Source organism: Acomys russatus, chromosome 4, assembly GCF_903995435.1.
Source record: "Acomys russatus chromosome 4, mAcoRus1.1, whole genome shotgun sequence".
Taxonomy (NCBI): Eukaryota; Metazoa; Chordata; class Mammalia; order Rodentia; family Muridae; genus Acomys; species Acomys russatus.
Genome location: NC_067140.1, coordinates 71,004,715 through 71,026,458, shown reverse-complemented (window position 1 = coordinate 71,026,458; position 21,744 = coordinate 71,004,715). Strand labels below are relative to the sequence as shown.

General features: G+C 44.3%; 1 protein-coding gene across 2 annotated transcripts in view; it reads right to left on the bottom strand.

Moving 5' to 3' along the window:
• Plcb1 (phospholipase C beta 1) overlaps positions 1-21,744 on the bottom strand; it is a 690,315-nt gene that overhangs the window by 141,911 nt on the left and 526,660 nt on the right. For both annotated transcript variants that reach the window (XM_051144700.1, XM_051144701.1), the window contains exons 12-15: positions 17,802-17,884; positions 11,245-11,329; positions 6,634-6,811; positions 1,857-1,924 (exon numbers count right to left, since the gene is read on the bottom strand). In XM_051144700.1, the coding sequence (XP_051000657.1) occupies positions 1,857-1,924; positions 6,634-6,811; positions 11,245-11,329; positions 17,802-17,884 (414 nt within the window). The remainder of the gene's footprint in view (positions 1-1,856; positions 1,925-6,633; positions 6,812-11,244; positions 11,330-17,801; positions 17,885-21,744) is intronic.

Here is a 21,744-nt window from a genome sequence, read left to right as displayed (position 1 = left end):
GAGCCATACAGCAACAGAATAACAGCGTAGGTGACAGAGCAAGGCCGTCTGACTAAATCCACAGCCAGTCAGAAGCTGTTCCACACTGGACAAGTGACTTAACTGCTGCGTACTCATCTGCAAAAGCAGGAGTACAAGTCAGTCCTATAGCAGGTAAAGGTTTTATAATTATTAAAAATAAGATAAAAAGCTGGGTGTGGTGGTGCCTGCCTCAAATCCTAGCACTCAGGGGACAGAGTCAGGATGATAGATCTTTGAGTTTGAGGCCAGTCTAGTTTACAAATCGAGTTCCAGGACAGCCAGGGCTACACAGAGAAATCTTGTCTCAAAAAAAAAAAAAAAAAAAAAAAGTGAGCTCAGAACAGTGCCTGCTAAACAGTAAGATCTAACATGAATGTAGCTGTTATCTACAATTACATATTCTTTAACCCAAGTTTTAATGAAGAAAACCCACAACCATTACTTGTATGAGACAGGCCTCTACAGATGTCTCTAATATGTTTTTAGGTTAGAAGAGAAAACACATAGAGATGAGGTTTCTTTGTGAAAATTCCAGCAGAAATATTCTGGTTAAATGCCAACTGGGAAATATTCATTTAACAATAGACAATTGCAAACTGATCTAAGTGTACCCCAAAGCCACTCTCAGACAAACGGAACCAGTTATTACAGCAGTGTTCATTCTGAAAATCAAGATTACATCTAGTGGGGACATATCAAAGCACACTTTAAACTAAGCTGGACACTGTAGCTCCTGTGTATGGCCTTAGCTACATACAGGCTGAGGAGAAAGGATGGCTTGAGCCTAGGAGTTTGAGGCTATCCTAGGCTACATAGTGAGACCCATTCCCAGAAGAAACAAATAAAATACACAAAAATTTAGACTGCAATCAAAACATATAACTACAAGGAAAAGAATGCCAAATAAGAACAGTTTACTAATCCTGGCAACAGGCTTTAATCCCAGGACTTGGGAGGCAGAGGCAGATAGATCTCTGAGTTCAGAAGTTCAAGGCCAACCTGGTCTACTGAGCTAGTTCCAGGACACCCAAAACTACACAAAACACCCTGTCTTAAAAAAACAAACAAAATCATAGTTTTTTGAGGCATGGATAGTGATGCACACCTGTAAATCCAGAATTCTAGAGGGTGAGGTGGGAGGATCTTGAGTTTGAAGCTAGCCTCAAATACAAAGTTTAGTTAGAGGTCAGGCTGGGTCACCTAATGATGATATTCTATCACAAAACCACGTAAATAGGAAAACCTTTCAATAAAGAAATGAATGTTTGTGAGGAAAAGGAAAAGAACAGTTACTTTTCTTTACTATAAGGATTTCAGCACAAGACCAAAGACTCTAAAAATATCTGAATGCAGATCCAGTATAAAGTTTGCAATAATGACTGAAAGAAAATTCTGCAGTCCTTGTTGGACTGTTCCTGAGTTATTTTTGAGTTCTGCGCAGTTAACTGCTTTGAACCAGTGGTATCTCTTAGAAAGCTTATGTCAACATGTCGCTCCACTGGATACAAAACTGAAACTATGGAGTCACTATGGCATCTCTGAGAATTCCTGAAAAGTCTATATTTTCTCTGGATTTCAGACCATTGTACAAATCATTTAATTGCCTTAAAATAACAACAAGAACAAAACGATAATGATAATGATGATGATGATAATGATAATGATAATAATAATAATAATAATAATAATAATAATAATAATAATAATAATAATAATAATAATAGCTGGCAACCTAATGTCCTGTGCTTATTCTTGTTGCCACTAGATGGCAGAAGGGGATCATAAGATAACCATAAAATGGCAAATTGGTGGCTGGAAGACCTAGATTAACTCACCTCATCCATGGAAGACTTTTTACAGTCATCATCGTCGTCATCGTCATCACTGTCTGTATCTGCTTCTCCTGTCAAATTTTAATCACAGACCATGATTTCAGTATTTGAAAGTGCAAAGAATTTGCAAAGGCACATTACCAACCATGTTCAGGGGATCCCCTGGAAAGTTGACATTGTATTTCTTTTTAAATTATTTTTTTCAAGGACTTACTTTTCTTACTAACAGAGAATTAAGCTGACATTTGGACAAATTTTTCACAAAATTGATTTGTGATAAATAACATCAAACTTTTCAAGTTGTATTTTAAAATAGCATCTTTTAACCTCCTCTGTTACGCCATTGAGTGTAATTTCTCTCTGTGCATCCTACTGTAGTGTACATGTTCTCTCTCAGGATGTTAAACTCTGTGACCTAACACAGACAAGCCCTGTCCTGTCCTAAGCCATGCCTCTTTGAAGCAACCCTTGGCCAGCACAGAACTCAGTCACCAAACATCCTTGAGGAAAAAGGACCATACGCAAGTTGAAGAAGTCTATGAGTGAGATCAGGAACTCTGGGGAAATGGTAGGACAAATGATGTCATAAAAACTACCAAGTGAGGGTTCCTACTTACCTAAATAACGCCAACTGTGAATTCATGATTATCAAAGTATTTATTATCTAAATAAATATTTATGTAAATAAAATAATAACATTCTTCAGTTCCAAGAATCTAAGAGTCAGAGGTGGAGGCCAACTGCAAGGAGGAAGTGTCCTATGAACTCACAGTGGTTGTGACAGCATGCACAAAACCTGGTCAGGCTCAAGCCAGACCAAATCCTAACAAAGGGAGGGGAGCAAGGAGCGTGTGAGCTCTCACGCTTAGCTGAGGAGCTACTGGCAATGAACCCCTCCTGGAAGAGGGAGAGTCAGCTCTCTATAAGAGTTCAGCCCCTGGTGCGCTGATCATGTTGCAGGAGAAGGCTGCATAGCCAAAAATATTTGGACAGCACAAGTTGGCATTGAAGACTTTAAAACAAGTAAATAGGACACAAAGTTGGAAGCGCGGGGAAAGAGGCGTGGATCTGGGAAGAGCTGACAGTGAATATGATCAGAACGTACTGTAGGAATTGCTCAAAGAATGAATGAAGACATTTTTAAATGATGACATTATTTTTTAAAGGGCAAGACAAAATGATTTATCGCAAGAAGAAAAATGAAAAGCAGAAAATAAATACTTTAAAAATCACCACACTTAAATGTCGAAGTCAACTCAGCATCACATTTAGTTAATATGCAGTCACTGCGATCGGCTGGTCTCACGCTTCTCCCCTAGAGTTAATATATCTTTCAGGCAAAATATCCACGTTAGTATCGAGTGTTAAATTCTTCTATATGTCTAGGCTTCTTTCAAACTCAATCATGTAAAAACATTTTCAAAGGTGAAGCGAAGAAAGCATAGTTACTCTTTGAAGTGACCCCACTTTGCTTCTCCCACTGCAATAGCACGGACATCCCACTAGATGGCGGCATGAGCTCATCACTGAGGCAGTGAGCAGCATCTGGTACCTGCTCCCAGAGGGCCACACTCCTCAGTGTAGATGATGACATAGTACTCAGAGTCTTGCCTTCCAAGAAGTTCCTAAATGTTTTCATGCGAGTGATCAAATGCAATCAGTTACAGGATTGTAAGTGGGGAAAGATGTCTGTGAGCAGTAACTATGGGTGGACTGTTACAAAGAATCACATAAATTCCTTCATGATGCTGACATAGTGATGTGAGCCCCCTACCAAGTGAAGTGGTGCATGCCTGCAATCCCAGCACTCAGAAGGCAGAGGCAGATGTATCTCTGGTTTACGAAGTGAGTCCAAGACAGCCAAGGCTACACAGAGAAACTCTATTTCAAAAAACTAAGACCACCACCACCAACAACAAAAGGGGACCCCTTACACTTGCTGAAAAATGTATCTCATTCCATTATAGACACATTGTTTTAGGAGACTGCTATTTGATATTTTATATACATTTTTTTCCTGATGTAATTTTTTTTTTTTTTTTTTTTTTTTTTAACCAAGAAGGGGATTCTTTTAATCAAGCAATCAGAAAAGAGGACTGGGAGAACTAGAATGTTCCATGGGACACAGTCTTATCCAATCACCATTTCACCATACACAGTCAGGTCATATCTTGAACTGTGTGGGGGAAGAAAAAAGACTTTATCTTCCTCTACTGTGAAAACAAAGACCTGGTTTTTCTTTTGCAAGTTTAAGAAGGAAAAACCATACCAATCTAAATTTACAAATTAAGTCAACACAAGAGCCTGTCCATACTCACGAGGATTCTCTCATAAGACTCTGAGAGGGCCCTGGAGAAATCTATGTGAAACATAAAAGAGAATACCCTTTAAAAAGCAACAATAACAACACCCAAAAGTGGTATCTTACTTGGCCCTTGTTCATTCTGGAAAGCATGGTGGCTAAGGGTTGGCTCCCAGAAGAGACATCCAGACAACAGAGTAAATTAGCTTTGAAATAAGATCCATGTCATGTTTTGTTCCTGGTACTGGAACAAACCAAAGAGTAATTTATCAGGACTCTTTACTCTGGGACCTACCTACATACTAAAGCCTCCGAAACACTGCACGACAATAAATACTGATTGCTCACAACAGACTCCTGGCTAGCTTAGGAAACCCAGAGAATTGCTAACAGATTGCTGCTTTTTCTCAGTGCTAAGCAATTGTGTTCACTGCCCGTAGAGATCATTATTAGAGTTATGCATCCAGTTAATGGGAGAGGGAGAAACAGAATTAGATAAAAAACAGATGGCACGAAACCCACCAAACACCCACGTGCAGAGGAAGGGCGCGTGGGGACAGGTTGAGAAAGAAGTGGCCTCTGATGATAGTCATTTCACACTTCAAATGTATTCTTACTGAGAACGGAAGTTATTTTTTCAAAAGCATATCAAAGTCATGTCACGGCATTTGAAAAATGTGTCCGTGAACCATAGGCAGTGTCTTGTGAAAGAATTATGTAATGTCTGTTCCTTAGGCTGTCAATTTAAATAATAGGAACAGTTGACGAGTGAGACAGAAAATAGAAGAAAAGGTAATTCAGGCTCAGTCCGAGCTTGGGGCTGTAACATGCTCCAAGGAACAGCACCTGCCTACCTATCATGTAAGACATGACAGCACAGCAGGGGATCCAACAAGACAACCCCAAACAAACAACCAGACAAGCAAACAACCAACAAACTGAATAGGCCAGGCTTATGTTCTGATTGCCCTAAACTTTATATTTTAATATTCCAATTGTTCCAAAGACGTTTAATTTATGTGTGTTATTGGCCTGGGGAAATGCAGATGCATGAGCAGCCCGTGGATTTTCATCAAATAAAGATGTATCCACATTAAGGTAGAAAATATGACCAGACACCATTAGACACCAGGGCTCCCTTCTAGTTACGTCTAAGGTAAGCAGTTAACCTGCCTACTAACAGCTGGTCTTGGGCTTGCTTGCTTCATGCAGACCTCTCCTCTTTTGCTGGCTATTGTGTTAACAGTCGTTACACTCTCATGTACAAATTTAAATCACCCCCATCAAACACTTTACTCTTTTGTATGACTAAACCATGATTTGCAATCAGCTGATGGATTGCTTGCTGCCAGTGTTTGGGTATTTTTTTTAATGACACTGCTTATAGCAATTTTTCAGTCCCTTGATAAATATCACTACCCATTTCTTGTTAGCCCTCTCCCTAGGAGTAGCACTGGGGGCAGGGTGAGCATGTGTGCTCAAGTTTTGGTGATATTCTAAACATCTTCCCTCCTTCCTCTCTTCCCATGCTAAGCATGCACTCTACCACTAAGAATGCTGTCAGGATCCCATGGTAAACTTTAAATGAAGAACTCCCTCAAGCCAAGCGTAGAGTTCCTGTAAAGGCATCGCCCTCCAATAAGGAGATCTATGAAGTTGTCAAGACTCCTCAGGATAAGGGGAAAACCATGCGGTGACAAATAACCTAAAGAAATCTAGTGGCCCTTTGAATTTTTTTTCTCATAACCACAAGAAGTCAGTTTCAAACTAACATGAAAGAAATTGTTGAGCATTGCCTGGTCCCTTTCATAAACGATGCAAGCTATTTTGTCACTTCACATCTTTAAAGGCCTCTACCAAGCAGGGGCGAGCTGCCAAAGCATCGAGCCCTTCAGTGACTGTGTCAGAAGCCTGCCCAATTTCTTCTCTTCCCTCCTTCTCTGATGTTGCCTGTGACGAAACTTAGAAGCAGCCGGCTGCTGCAAAGCCAGAGTGTGCAAGCCAGAGTTGATACCTTCCCAGAGATGAGCTGACTCCATAGGTGAGGTCAGGCTGAGGTAGGGGACTGCCTCGACCTCTCTCAGTGGGACTAAGTGATAGCTTGAGTCTTTGAGATGACAGCAGTTCCCAGTGGAAGTCAGAGGGTAAAGTGATCACAAAAGGACTACAGAGATGCAACATGGCTGGCTTGTGAGCCAGCGAATGTGAGCGGCCCCTAGGACTTGGAAAAACAGACAAATTCTTCCTTAGAGTTTCCAGGAAGTAAGTAAGCCTGGCCGACACCTTTGGTTTATTCCGTGAGCTTTCTAGGGACCTTTGACCTGCAGAACTTGGGTTTAAGTTTGTGGCAGTTATAGAAAAGCGCCACAACACACAACATAGAACTTCCAAAAAGGCAAAGCTAAAAGACCCTTCTAAGCCATTTTTCTGAGCAGCAGATCTGAAAATCCGCTCATCGTGACCCTGTCAGCCCCTCACCAGCTCCTGGAGACGAAGGCTCGAACACGCTGGAGGAGTCACTGTACGTGTTGGAGGCTTGCTCTGAAAGCTTCTTTTTACCACTTCCCTCCGATGACTTGTGCGATTTCTTCTTGTTCTTCACCAAGATTTTATACATCAGATCCATAGGGCTTGGAAGAGGTACTCCAGATTCCAGCTATTTAAAAGAAAGCACAGCCTTTAAAGCTACCGTCCTCTCCTTTCAGCCATGTCTCCAAACCTAGTCCACAGCACTGGGTATCACAGCCTCTGGACTAGTGTCTACTATGCTCAACACAGCGAACAGAAGCCTTCTAATTGTGCCCAGCATTTTTTTTTAAATAAAAGATGCATGTAAGTGACTGAACTCATTTTCCACAACAAAATTACAAAAGTAAGGCCACAGAAATAGTAGATTTGATAGACTGAGCCTGTACTGTCAGGCAGTTCTGATGGTCCACGTAAGCCCAGTCATTTTGCTGCAGAATGCGTAAGTCATCCCTGACCTGAGTCTTTGGGAAAAGGTGAGACATTTGACAGGAAAAATTGGTGAGGTTGAGCAAAAGTTTCCAAGTAAGTCGCTGTATCATACAAAGCTTCACAGATAGCAGACTCCCATGTTGATTTTAGTTGGGGTTTTGGCATCAGCCAAGAAGGATGGCGTGCTTTCAGATTCCCTTGCAGCCCTGAGGTTCAAGCTGTCTTACCACTGAGCCTGACTTCACAGTTGCAAGTTTGCTCATATAATAGGAAATCAATTTCCCATGAGAAGGTTATGAGCTACTGTATCAGGGAGCATGTGCAAGCCACAAGCCAGGCTTATTTTTAGAAAGGCTTTTGAAGTCCCATCAGCAACCCCTGTATCCTTTGCTTGCCCTGAGTCTGGGGACTGGTATGAACTCACTTAACCACATGCAGACACTGGGCCAAAGTGTCCAGGAGGAAACAGTTACTTCAGGTTATACATAATACTCTTTCCCTTTCTGAACAGGGATGTGACTGTCACCAATCCTCTGGGTGGAGTCCTCTTACTGTACTCAGGAGCCACAAGGAGATGAAGAGAAGCTCTCCTGGTGTCATACGCTACAGCCAGCCCGTCTACAACCTGAGCCCAGGTCTTAAATATGAAATATGTGCCACACACATACATGGTATAAGATTTGTTATAGAAGCATGGGGAGAGAATAAAGTGAGGGAATCCCAGGGGGACAGAGAGAGAGAGAGGGAGAGAGAGAGAGAGAGAGAGAGAGAGAGAGAGAGAGAGAGAGAGAGAGAGAGAGAGAGAGAGAGAGAGAGAGAGAGAGAGAGAGACTGAGAGAGAGAGAGAGAGAGAGAGAGAGAGAGAGAGAGAGAGAGAGAGAGACAGAGAGAGAGAGAGACAGAGAGACAGAGAGACAGAGACAGAGAGACAGAGACAGAGACAGAGACAGAGACAGAGACAGAGACAGAAAGCAGGGGGGAGCAAGAGAGAGACAAGGTGAGTTTGCCCTTTTTATATCCTGGGCAGCTAGCCCAGGGCAGTCAGATAATGATGCCACAGGTTGCTAGGCCGACTGGGGGCAGTATGCTAAAAACAGGCAAGTGGCGTTAGTGTGCCCAGTGATCTACAGTGCAAGCTTTGACAGCCAGGGTCTGACTGCTCAAGGCTTAAGAAGCTAAAGATTTATGTTGCCGGGCATCCAGGAGGGAGGATCATGGTGTTGAGCTTTAGCCACTGAAGCCTGGAACTAGGCATCTGTCTTTACCCTCTGCTTCCTGCAGCAGTGAACAGCAGCAAAGGTTAGTACCTGCTTGTACTCCAGTTCATGAAAGAGCTTCCGGTGTCCAGACCCAAGTATTATAGGCTGGGACCCTGGGAACTTCCCTGGGAAGGCTTAGTTTCCCTTGCACTGACTTCTAGCAAATGGGGCCGAGTTTCCCTTTTCCTGCACTTTACAGCTCACTGTGCCTCTAGGGACTTTGTTCCTGTCCCTGGTCACTGTTTGGAAGCCCATTGTCATCCCTGTGATGCTGTTCCGCTGCTGCTGCTCCCACCAGCTCCTCCTCCTCATCCACCACATTAATAAGAGCAGAGAGAAAAGAGTGATGAGCCCTAGTGCTGCAACACCAGGGGGCAGCACAGGAAGGTGTCACATTTAGCTAAATGGCTCCCTTGGCTCCTACAGTGAGTGGCAAAGGGGGCGTGGCAGGGGTGACTGCAACCCGTAGCAGTGCAGAAGGCTACACCAATTAAATGCTGTGCTTGTACTAATCACAAGCCTCTGCTGGGCCCAGGAAACATGCTCCCCTCTGGCCTGGGTGAATATGGCTGTTAAGAGTTCGCTGACGCTAGTGATGGCAAGAAGGCTGGTACACTGCATGCTGTTCAACACAGAGAAGTTGTGCTTTGGCGGCAAGAAGCTGCAGCTGCAGTGCAGCTCCCTCAAGGCAGGCATGTGATGTTCAGGGCTGTCAGTCAGCCATAAGGGCAGTCCAGCTGACTGCTGAAAAGGTGCGGCTCGGCTGCCAATGCTCTGTTCAAGCATCCTCTGCTCAACGCCCACCAAGGGGCTAACAACTGTTGGTTAGGGAATCAATTGTACTCAGCGCCCCAGTGTCTTTTCTAAAGGAAAAAAAAAGCCACAAGAGGGGTGCTTACAAAGAGCATTTAACAATCATCTACCCTTAACTGAATACCCATGAGGAGAGTGGGGGGCATTTTGTCTGCTCATGATTACAACAGAAGCCTGAGTGCTGCCCCTAAGGTGAATGCAGGTGGCGGGCAGCAGGTGGCGGGCAGCAGGTGGCAGAAACAGTCTAATGTTGTCACATTGTGCATTTACTTCAAAAGGATGTGACAAAGATCCAAGGTAGGGCTGGGTGGTGGTGGTGGTGGTGGTGGTGGTGGTGGTGGTGGTGGTGGTGGTGGTGATGGTGGTGGTGGTGGTGGTGGTGGTGGTGGTGGTGATGGTGGTGATGGTGGTGGTGGTGGTGATGGTGGTGATGGTGGTGGTAGTGATGGTGGTGATGGTGGTGATGGTTGTGGTGGGGGTGGTGGTAGTGGTGGTGGTGGTGGTAGTGGTGGTGGTGGTGGTGGTGGTGGTGGTGGTGGTGGTGGTGGTGGTGGTGGTGATGGTGGTGATGGTGGTGATGGTGGTGATGGTGGTGATGGTTGTGGTGGGGGTGGTGGTGGTGGTGGTGGTGGTGGTGGTGGTGGTGGTGGTGGTGGTGGTGGGGGTGGTGGTGGAGGTGGTGGTGGTGGTGGATGGTGGTGGTAGTGGTGATGGTAGTGGTGGTGGTGGTGTGGTGGTGGTAGTGGTGGTGGTGGTGGTGGTGTGGTGGTGGTAGTGTGGTGGTGGGGTGGTGGAGGTGGTGGTGTGTAGTGGTGGTGGTGTGATGGTGGAGGTGGTGGTGGTGGTGATGGTGGTGGTGGTGGTGGTGGTGGTGGAGGTTGTGGTGTGGTGGTGGTGGTGATGGTGTGATGGTGGTGATGGTGGTGATGGTGGTGATGGTTGTGGTGGGGGTGGTGGTAGTGGTGGTGGTGGTGGTAGTGGTGGTGGTGGTGGTGGTGGTGGTGGTGGTGGAGGTGGTGGTGGTGGTGATGGTGGTGGTAGTGGTGATGGTAGTGGTGGTGGTGGTGATGGTGGTGGTGGGGGTGGTGGTAGTGGTGGTGGTAGTGGTGGTGGTGGTGGTGGTGGAGGTGGTGGTGGTGGTGATGGTGGTGGTGGTGGTGGTGATAGTGATGGTGGTGATGGTGGTGTGGGGTGATGGTGTGATGGTGATGGTGGTGATGGTGGTAGGGTGGGGAGGTGGGGTGGTAGTGGTGGTGGTGATGGGATGGTGGTGATGGTGATGGTGGTGGTGGTGGTGATGGTGATGGTGGTGGTGGTGGGGTCTGGTGGTGATGGTGGTGATGGTGGTGGTGGTGGTGGTGGTGAATGGACAGAGTCCTGTCCTCCTGGGCTGTCTCTGGGAGCTGACTGTCATTACTGAGGACTCTGCAATCTTGACTGCTTCCTCACAACTGAAACACTTTCTCCTGGAGGGAAGAGAAATGGCTGAAGAGACTCAGGCAATATATAAACCCTCAGAACCTTCCTGGAACCTACAAGGTTCTCAAGGCCTCTTTTCCATGGTTATAGAAGTGGTATGGACTGCTGGCTGGGTGGGTAGGTGGGTGGGGTTGCTCAACCTGTGCATCAAGCAGGGAGCATCAGGGATGTAGCTTCCAGGAGTTGCAGCTCATGCTGGGCTTCTGGATTGCATAGCAGCCTTTGAGTCATCACCGTCCTGTCAATAACCCCAATAACCACACGGTGCACCAAATTAAACTTTGGTGGAATTGCTACTTTGCCTTGTCCTCAGTAACTTTTCTGGGGCAAATAGACATTTGCTCACAAAAAACTGACTGTGTCACTTTAAGCACAGGAGGGCTAAGCCTGGAAAAGAAAAGGAAACAGATGCATATCTTCTTTTTTTTTTTTTTCAGATGCATATCTTCTGACCTCATCAGGACCCACTGCTATAGTCCCACTGATTAAGTGACACCTATCATAAATCTATACAGAGCCTTATCTCCCCAGCTGTAACTAATAAGGGCCCTCCTTTAGGGCCATGCATCACACTACTTACTGGGTATTTTTCCAGGGGCTCCATAAGAAGGGCATCACCAAAGATCAATCGGCAATACTCGGCCATCTTGGCTTGCTGCTTTGGGCTAAGAGCAAGAAGAGAGGAATCATAAGGTTTATTCAGAAGAGTTACTTTGCATTATTACCATGGAACGAGGTCATTCGGGATCAATTTCCATCATCCTGAATATCCCATGCATGTGTGTGCATATAACACAGATTACACACATGCAGTGTTGCCCTACACAACCCAGACAAGGGCAGCACATCATTGGTCTGTCTCTAGTTTCTTATAGTTAGAAACGTTGTTCCTTTTGTTGGATTCCTGGTTCTATGTCAATGGCAAGGTACCTGGGATAGGAATGTATTTGTGACTCCATTCCTGAATTCTTGGATAAAATGTATCAGAGCAACAGAAAATAGGAAAGGGTTATTTATAAGGAGGTGAGACAGGAAGAGAGAGAGAGAGAGAGAGAGAGAGAGAGAGAGAGAGAGAGAGAGAGAGAGAGAGAGAGAACTTTACATGCAGAAGAAAACAAAACAGAAGTGGGTTTGTGTGTGTACGTGGGGGGTGCTAGAAGAAGGATAAAGCAGCCTTGGCAAAAGCTGCCTGCAACTGAAACTTTTCTCTTTCCTGTTTCTTGAGACATGGCCTCACAGTGCAGTCTGGGCTGCCATGGTGTTTGAGATCCTCCTGCCTCAATATTCTCGGTGCTGGGACAACATAAGTGTATATATATATATATGTGTGTGTGTGTGTGTGTGTGTGTGTGTGTGTGTGTGTGTGTGGTGTGCGTATACATACATATGTATATATGTGTATATGTATACACACACACACACACCACCTCTGTGCCCAGGCTTGCTTGTCAGCAGCTCTTCTTTACAGAAAGAGTGGAATAAAGGAGGTAGCAACTCAGCTGGCTGCCTTGAGGAACCTGGTTCAGGGTTGCCTAGCTGAGTGCCTGACTCTGAACTGTTCTAAATCTGTATAAGAAGAAGGATTTTAACTGCTGCTGGAACCAGACACACGATGCTGAGAGGATACAATGAAGTAATAAGTGTGAACCCCTTTGAATAAATATGCGAGCAAGACACATATCAAGTGATCCCATGGGGAGGAGACACCTGGTCTGTGGCTAGTCGAGGCAAACTGTGCCTCCAACCACTGTAGAGACGCTGCTAGAGGAACGTCTGCACGCTTTCAGCACTCCTGTGTCCCTTGACCTTTTCAGATTCAATTAAAAAACAGTTTTCTCATCCCGTGCAATGACAAACACGATTACATGGTACCCAGCACTGCTGGTTGGGTTCATGAGCTTTGGTTGTGATCTACAGGCTGTGGGTCTTGACTTCCTCTCCTGGTTGTACTTTAATGGCAATCCATTCTAACTAGAAAAAAAAAGTACTAACGAGAAATAGTAGCCATGATGAAAATGAGGGTGCTTTATCATAAATCATAAAGATTAGAAGATCTAATTCGTATTTTCACACCTTCCCTGAAGGGTAAGCCTGGAACACACTGTGTTTTCTGGGAAGGAGGCACTTAGGCTGGAGCGCGGCTGTGGTGCACAAGGAAAGCGCTCATTATAGCTGTCTCTAAGAAAAACGAAGCGTGTGCCCCACCAGGTGAGCTTTTTGGGGTTCAGATGTCAACTCTCAAAGTTATTATCTTCTTGGAACTGCAGGGAGAGCTAAACAAAAGATTCCAAGAACTTGCAAAGCCCAACACTACGATTTTATATCTTTCTTTTTGAGACAAGGTCTTCTTATATAACTAAAGCTGGCTTCACACTGTCTATCCCAGGTTGGCTTAAAACTTGCAATTCTCCTGCCTCCGCTGGGATCACGTCCAGAGCAAAGCCTTACATATCTATATTGTTTCTGTCTTGTTTGAACAGGGTTTTACTGCAAGGTTTACACAGCCCTAAGAATAGAAGATGAGACTCTCAGAAGTGTGCAAAAGGACTGACCACTGACTAAATCCTGAAGCATATTGGAGGTGGCAGCTTTAGGACAACTCATTAGAAGCTATATGGATGGGACCTGTGGGACAGGCAGGGAAGTGGTTGATGGGATAGATGACTTCGGCCAGGTCAGCCTGCTCTCTGGCAGCAGCAGAGAGAACAGGACATCTGTGCCGGGCGCTGCTCTAAGCTGCACTAAAGAACATGGGACCAATACAGAGAACGTGCATTTTGAGCACAGCGGTGGGTGATTCTGCTGTGAGTAGCTCATTAGCCATACACGTCATCTAACCACCTGGAGTGTCAGTAAACTGCAGATTCCCACTTAGCATCTACAGGGCAAATATGCAGGTATTTCTAAGAAATTCCCAGGAAACACAGGCTGTTGGTCTGAGAATTGCTTCGGGAAGGTTTGTCCGTGTGAAGAAGACAAGGAGAGGAAAATAAAGGTATCCAAGGGAAAAGTGAAGTGTGGCATTTAGCAATCAAGCCATTCATGTTCTCAATAAATATCCTTTTAATCAAGCAGAGAGCAAATTGAACCCACACACACACACAAATCAGTAAAAAACAAAGAGACTTTAATTGTAGGTCAGACCCGCAGAAATAAATGATCTTAAAACTGCAATTAACAAATAAAGAAATCTCAACGTTTTTATAGTATCAACATCAGCCACATGGTAACAAAATGAAAGGAAAGAAATTCACAAGAATATTATGTGCTTCAAGCCATGTCAGATATTTCTAAACATATTAAAATATTCACATAGCATCTGACAAAGAGGCCAGTTTTCTGACAAAGAATTTGCCCCATTGCATGGGGTAAAATCCTACAAGATAAACTAAGTCAGTGTCCTTTTTGGACCTTGTAAAAATAATATCTCAGTTTGTGGTGAAGCCAAGTTTCAAAGACACTGCAGCCAAGTGCAAAATAAGATTCTTTCTTTGAAAATGCTAGTTCATAAATCAGATAGGACCCTGTAAAGTTAACCTACCTTCCTTTTTTCCTCCCTCCCTCCCTCCCTCCTTCCCTTCCTTCCTTCCTTCTTTCCTCCTCTTTCTCCTCTTCTTATTGTTTGTGGTGGTGGTTGTGTGCATGTGTGTGTGTGTGTGTGTGTGTGTTTGTGTTGTGTGTGTGTATTTGTTTGCATGTGCAGATGCATGTGTGTGCATGTGCTTGTGGTAAGGAGTGTGTGTACTACACAGTGGGCATATACGGGGATCAGAAGACAGTCTTGAACAGGTCTCTCCAAGCACCTTTTGTGGGTTGCGAGGTCTGAACTCAGGTTTCCAGGCTTATGGAGCCTGCACTGAGCCATCTTGCTGGCAGGAAGTGGGGTGTGCTTAACACAGCCATTCTAATTTAGGAGGCAGGAAACAGCTGGGTTAGGGTTAGGATTAGGGGTTAGGGTTAGGGTTAGGGTTAGGGTTAGGATTAGGGGTTAGGGTTAGGGTTAAGGTTAGCGGTAGGGTTAGGGTTTGGGTTAGGGTTAGGATTAGGGGTTAGGGTTAGGGTTAAGGTTAGCGGCAGGGTTAGGGTTTGGGTTAGGGTTAGGATTAGGGGTTAGGGTTAGGGTTAGGGTCAGGGTCAGGGTCAGGGTTAGGGTCAGGGTCAGGGTCAGGGTTAGGGTTAGGGTTAGGGTTAGGGTTAGGGTCAGGGTCAGGGTCAGGGTTAGGGTTAGGGTCAGGGTCAGGGTCAGGGTTAGGGTTAGGATTAGGGTTAGGCTTAGTCCTCAGGAGCAGGAGTAGAAAGCAGCTAGGTTCAGCATCCCCAATTATCTACTGGTAGGTGATTTAAAATGCTTGAGGAGAAAAGTAGTAAAAATCTATGGATTTCTTCCATCCCCCACGCCCCCACCGAGTAAGAATTTGTTTATGGTAGGGTGGGCCAAATTAGTTGGAAGCAGGGTTCTGTGCCCTGCCTATTGCAGATAGAGCACAGAGGACCCTGAGGTGGTTTACCAGAAACAGGAAGCAGCCCTGGATGTGTGGAGGGTGCAGGGTGCGGTGCTAGGTCACTGTGCTGAGGATCCTGAGGGTTCATCTGCTTTGGGGGAACAAAGAAAGTGCTCAGACATGAGGAGTGAGGTTGAATTAGGTGCACTGACCCACAGGTCAAATAGAAGGTTCTATCCTTTTTCCCTGAGTGTGTGATACTACTCCCAGGAAAGCCCTTGGCCGAGCTACGAGGCTGTCTGGAGGTGAAGCAGAGAGCTGTGAACAGCTTGCTTTCCCATCAGAAGCCAGCACTTCCGTCGTCTTGTTCTGCCATCACCTTATCACAATCGTGCATCCTGAAAAAGTTATTTTCCCGTTTTCTTTCATCATGTGTGAATTATTATGAATGAACATTTATTTACGCAGAAAATGCAGCATCCTGGGGCTGTAGCCTCTTTGCTTTTGTGCACAGTGTGGGAATTAGGTTTTGTGTTCAGTTTGGGATCTCTCTGTAATTAAGAGTGGAAGACTGCAAGGCACACCCTGTGGTTGGGGATCAGAGACCACATCAGAGAGAACACTGGCTGACAGCTGCCTTGTAGAGCTCTGGTTGCCTTGATTCCATGTCTTAGAAGTTTCTGATACTTCTGTTTAGAGGTGTGTGTGTGGGGGGGGGGGGGGGGTGCTGGCGCCAGGCTAGCTTGGTTTGAATCTCACCTCAGCTGCACAGCCTTAGGCAAGCTAAATGCTCATTTGGGATTCAGTTTTTTACCTGTAAGATAAGGATAACCCTATTCCTTTGATAAACACCAGGCTTATAGCAAGGGTTGCATGAGCAGGTAACATACTGGGAACAGTGTTTTGTGCAAAATACATGTTCGGTACATGTAAGGTTTTCTATGTCAGTGGTGGCCTCTCTGTCTACCTCAAGGGAAAGTTTACTTTGTTGCAGGTGAGACAATGCAACATAGAACTGCATTTCTTAATTTTGTCTCCTTTAAGAAAGCAACACTGCTGGATGCCGGTTATTAAAGAAAACAAAAGCAAGGCACTGTCAACAAATCTGAAAACTACTATGCCTGAGCAAAATGGCCAGCGGTTGCTGGGAGCCAAGAGGGAAAAAAAAAAAAGAAAAAAAAAAAGAAAAAAAAAAAAAACCCGGAATAGACACAGAGGAGAAAGCTTCCTACAAAGTCATTTGCAACTCTGAGCTGCTGCAGCAAACCAGGTGTTAAACACAGTCACTGCAGGGGTGAGGGGAAATAGCAAGGGATGGAGTAAGGTTTATCCTCTTCCAAGCCTCACAGGAGTGTTAAAAAGTGTACAGAGATTTCATCATTCTCGGGATGAAATGCTCACAATGAAGCAGGATGCTGAATGGAAACCATGTGCTGCCCCGAGGACAAACTAGAAGTAGGTACGTAGCAAAATCGGTTGCTTCTACTCACATATTCACGGAAAACCATATTTAACTACTTGGAAATCTGGTTCTGCTCAAAAGGCTTCGTGAAGACTTAGGAATTCATGAACTAAAGCCTGTGCTGCAAACGAGTAAACGGGAAGGACTCTCAAGAGGAAGGACAACAGGAATGTTGTCACACAGCGTTTACTACAAAAATATGTCAGGGCGTCCGTTCTAGCGAGATAAAGAAGGCTTCAGAAATACTCTGTAAGTAACCATGGCCCTACCGCAAGTTCTTCAAACATTGATTCCATAGAGCAAAGTTGTGGCTTTAATGGGCTTTGTCTCAACACAAACAATAATCTTTCCTTTGGGCCTGTGAGAGCAAGCAACTGTAGGACACTAAGATGAGCATGCTAATATCCAGACCATAGTAATATCTTCCCTCACCTTGATTTTTTGCCAGAAAACGAGTAGTTGTTAGATGTGGTAGTACACCCTTGTAAGCCAGCACTTTCGAGGCTGAGGCAGGGGAATTGAGGGGTTAAAGCAATCTTGTATACACAGCAATACTATGTCTCGAAAAATAAGGGGTAGATGTTGCCGTCCAGTGGAAGAACACATGCCTGCTATGCACAAGGCTCCTGACTCCATCCCCAGCATGGCAGATATTTGAGTCAGAATTGTCTTTTCCTTGTATATAGCTCAGCAGTAAGTGCAGGCTACTTTGAAATAGAGAAATACTTGCAATAAAAATAAGCAGTGAAAAGCAACAGGAAAGGGGAAGGGAGATATAGCCAACAGACACAAGAGAGAGAAGAGAACTTATAGGTGATCCATGACCAGACATAAGCAGAGGGAACTAGCCTTTTAAGGCAACAAAGCAGACTTCAAATTTGTGGCAATGGGGTTGTCTAAAAGAGGGTTTTAAGAGAGGTCCACTGAATTCCAGGTCAGTAAAGGAATGACATATTATAAAGACAGTGTGCTCCACCACAGTGCAAAGTGAAGTCCTCAGCTTAAAGTCATACTATGGCATGAAGACCGACCCCACAAGCCTACAAGCTATTTTAATGCTCATAAGATTGAAAGGACAGTTCATCCTTTGCAAATGAGAGCATGCCACTTACTGTACAGTATGATTGAAAGACACCACTGCGGATACCGTATCATCTGAAACCTAGTGGAACGTTGCTTAAAGAGGCCTCATTAGGGGAAAAAGTCTGCTCACTGCATGCTCCAAATACTTACGAGTCCACATGGTTCTCAAAGGAGAGGAGGATGGGGAAAGGCGAAGTCTTGAACGCACACTCTGCGATGGCTTCTATGACTTCCTGAAACAAGAACATGTACATATTTAACACAGCACAGCTCTTTGAGGGTGCATTTATTTTCCCCTGGAGTTAGATCCATTCGTATGGTGGGATCTTTTTTGTTTGTTCCTTTTAATCTTTGTGTGTGTCGGGTTTGTTGTTATGACTATTTGTTTATAGTAGTTCTGGGCTTAAAAACAGAGCCACATGCATGCTGAGCAAGTGTTCCACTAATGACCTACATGCCCAGCTTATTATGCTATCTTTTTAAAAAAAAAAAAAACAGAATTATATCAAATGTCTTGGAACGTCTGAAAGGGGCTTTGTTGTAGTTCTAGCTTCTGTAAATAAAAATAGAAAGAAGAACAAGCAAAGTGGGAGCAGGTGGGGAAAGTACAGTTTTCCTGTTTACTAATAGTAGCTCCTGGGTTTTTTTTTTTTTTGGTTTATTTTGGGTTTTTGTTTTTATTTGTTTTGTTTTGTTTTTTGAAATGAAACCATGTAGTCATGTCATGAAAAATGTAGACAATCAGATAAGGAACTTTTTTTTTTTTTTTACCTATAATTTACTTTCTGATCTGAACTGCTGTTAGCATTTGGTCATTTTTACTTCTAGTCTGCTTTTCATGTGTTTGTGTGATTTTGTTTTAATAATAGTTAGAACATAGTCAGTATTTTTGATAGATATTTTTATTAGGAGATAAAGGTGTGGGAGTGTATACTGGTAGCAGGGTATCTGCCTAGAGTGGGCAAGGTCCTGGGTTTGATTGGCAGCCCCAAACCAACCGAACAACAAACAAAATGGAGGAAGACCTTGTGTTCATGACAATAGTGCTTAAGACATTCAGGGCTGTATAACCACCACATCAATCTACCGCAAACTACAGCCCTGCTAGGAGTTGCTCACTTGATCCAATCCCTACCTCACAGCCTCACTGTCAGAACCCACCCCACAACTGGAATGCTTGTCCCAAACATTTCATATACATGGAATTGTGGAAGGTACAGCTTCTGGAATCAGGCATTTTTCAGGAGCTGTGTTTTCAGGTGCTCTGACATGTATCACTACCTCAGTTTTCCTTTTATACTTGTTTTAAAAGTTTTTTTTTTTTTTTTTTGCCAGGGCTGGAGCTGTAGTCTGTCCTAGGGAACTCAGTATCCTAGGTTCTCCATCCATCAATGATGTCACAATCTTCAACTGTCCCGTAAAAGTCCAGAAAGATATAAGTACCTTGACTGGCTTAACTAGTCATCAACTGTTGGGTGGGTGTGTTCTTCTAGGTATGGTCTCTTGAGAGAAACCAAGTTGAGTAACATGAACTCATTAATAGCCGCTCACATATTTCCAAATTATTTTTCACTGTAAAATGCCTACCGTAATGCACAAAGGATCAGATTGCAAAGCCTATTTACCAGTGGGCATTTGAGTATTTTTTTCCAAAGTGGTTTCCTTATATAACTGGCATTGAAATATAATCACTCTGCCTGTCCGTCTGTCTGTCTGTCTGTCAGTTTTTAAGATTTACTAGTTTTTATTTTATGTGTGTGTCTTGTTTGCATGTATGCCTGTGCACCATGTGCGTGCAGTGCCTATAGAAGCCAGAAGAAGGGCATCACACTCCCTGGAACTGAAGTTACAGATAACTATGATCTGTCCTGTGGGTTATGTGAATAAAACCCAGGTCCTCTGGAAGAACAACCACGGCTCCTGACCACCGAGCCATCACTCCAGCCTCCTATTTATTGTTTAAGTGTCCCATCCCTATAATTTAAACTTCAAATTCCCACACACTGCTTCTATTTACATTTAGTCTTTGCACACTCTCCTATCCTGTTGGAACTTGTACTCACATTTTCCATGCTGAACCCTTTCCCACAGATTCTTCTCCATTACTGTGTGGTGCACAGCTTGCTTTATAGATATGGCATTAAGCTATTTCCCTTGCCTCAGAGTATACATGAGGCTTTCTAATTCTGGGCTGCATTTGCATATATCTTCTAAGAATGATGTTCTTGCACAGAGAAAGAACTGCTCTTAATGTTTCTTAGAACTGAACTCACAGATTGCTTTTCATACATAATCAATTTAACTTTTATCACAGCTGAGTCCATCAAAATAAGTGCACTATAAAAAGCAAGTGACGTCAGGATGCAATTTTTTTATTCTTTCATACATTGCACACAGGTTGTAGATGCAAACAGGCTTGTCCTGAGGTCCTATGTCTTGGATTGCAAGTGGTATGATGTTGGGAAAAATGACCTCGCACTTCTGGGCTTTGGTTTGCTGGGCTGTAAAGTGAAGGTGACAGCGCCATTCTATGGGTCTGTGATGAAGGTACAGTGAGAGAACGAGAAAAGCTGGCTCACATTGAGTGAGTATTAAGCCGTCTTATATTCCAAGGGATTCCCTCCACATTGGGCTATACTCTTACCAGTAGCAAGAACCTCCATTAAATAAATGCATGCTATATTGCAGACATGGACTGCATCATGCAAGTGACATCCATAAGGAGAACACTGCCTACTATTTTATGAAGTGAGAGTTCAGACTATTAATTGACCTGAGAAGTCAAGGCCAACTGCAGAATGTGTCTAACTTTATCTGTTCTTTGCCTCTCAGCTCCTACTAGGGTCCCAAACAACTCCATCTTATGTTGACTATCACAGAGGTAGGGGCTTCTGGCACCTTCCTAGTGGGCATAGGTCAAGCAGACGGGCCCCTGAAACTTACCTTATCAGTCTTACAGAGGACTTACCTGGACTCTCGGGCCTCAGTTGGGTTCAGTAAGCATTCCTTACCTATATAACACTAAAACCTCTACCTTTATAGAAAGAAAAACTGAAATTTGGCTTTCGGTATTCTAGTGACACTGTCTGTGCCTCACATCTGCAGGGTTCTCACTGTATAACAGGCAGGGCTGTGAATGGCATTTCTGTTTACAATGAGCCCAGGAGGGGTGTACTGCTATTACCTGTTTGCCTATAAGGAATGAGGCTTGGCAGACAGGAAGCTTTTCCGAGCCCTTGCAGCCAGCAATGCGAGAGCTGGTCCTGAGCCCCACAGTTGACCCCACGGTCACCTGGCGAGCAGCACCCTACCATCTATCTTCTCTTTCTTTCCCACCCATCTACCTTTCCCCTCTCTCTACCTAGCTCTCCTCCTTCTCCACAATACTTTTAGCTTCAGGTTAAAAAGCTTTGTTACCATGTCCCCTGGAGGGGGAGACCTGGTGGCACTCAGAGGAAGGACAGCAGGTAGCCAAGAAGAGACTTGATACCCTATGAGAATATATAGGGGGAAGGTAATCCCCCTCAGGAACAGTCATAGGGGAGGGGAATAATGGGAAAATGGGGGGGGGGAGGAATGGGAGGATACAAGGGATGGGATAAACATCGAGATGTAACAAGAATAAATTAATAAAAAAAAAAGAAAAAAAAAGAAAAAAAAAGCTTTGTTAAATTTTCATATCAACTAAGACTTCTACTGAATTTTAAGTTGGCGACAACTTAAAATCTAGAACTCCTTCTGGGAGACTTTTGTTCTTTCTAATGGCTGAAGTATTTTGTAAGGTATGCATGATTGCTCAAGGTCAGAAAACTAGCAATGGCTCTTAAGCGTCCTTCTTTCATACAGGATGCATTAGTGGCATGGGTGTTAGAGTCATTTCCTCTACCAGTGATCTCTATTACTCCAGAGACTTACATCGCTGCTTTCAGTAACCTACTAAGCACACAGGTCAATGAGTAACTTCTAGTGGGAAAACTGTCCTTGAATGCCTTTGCCTGCAAGGTGGTGGCGGCTGCACATGCTTTAATCTCAGCACTCCACTCGGGAGGCTGGTGGATCTCTGTGAGTTTGAGGCCAGCTTGGTCTACAAAGA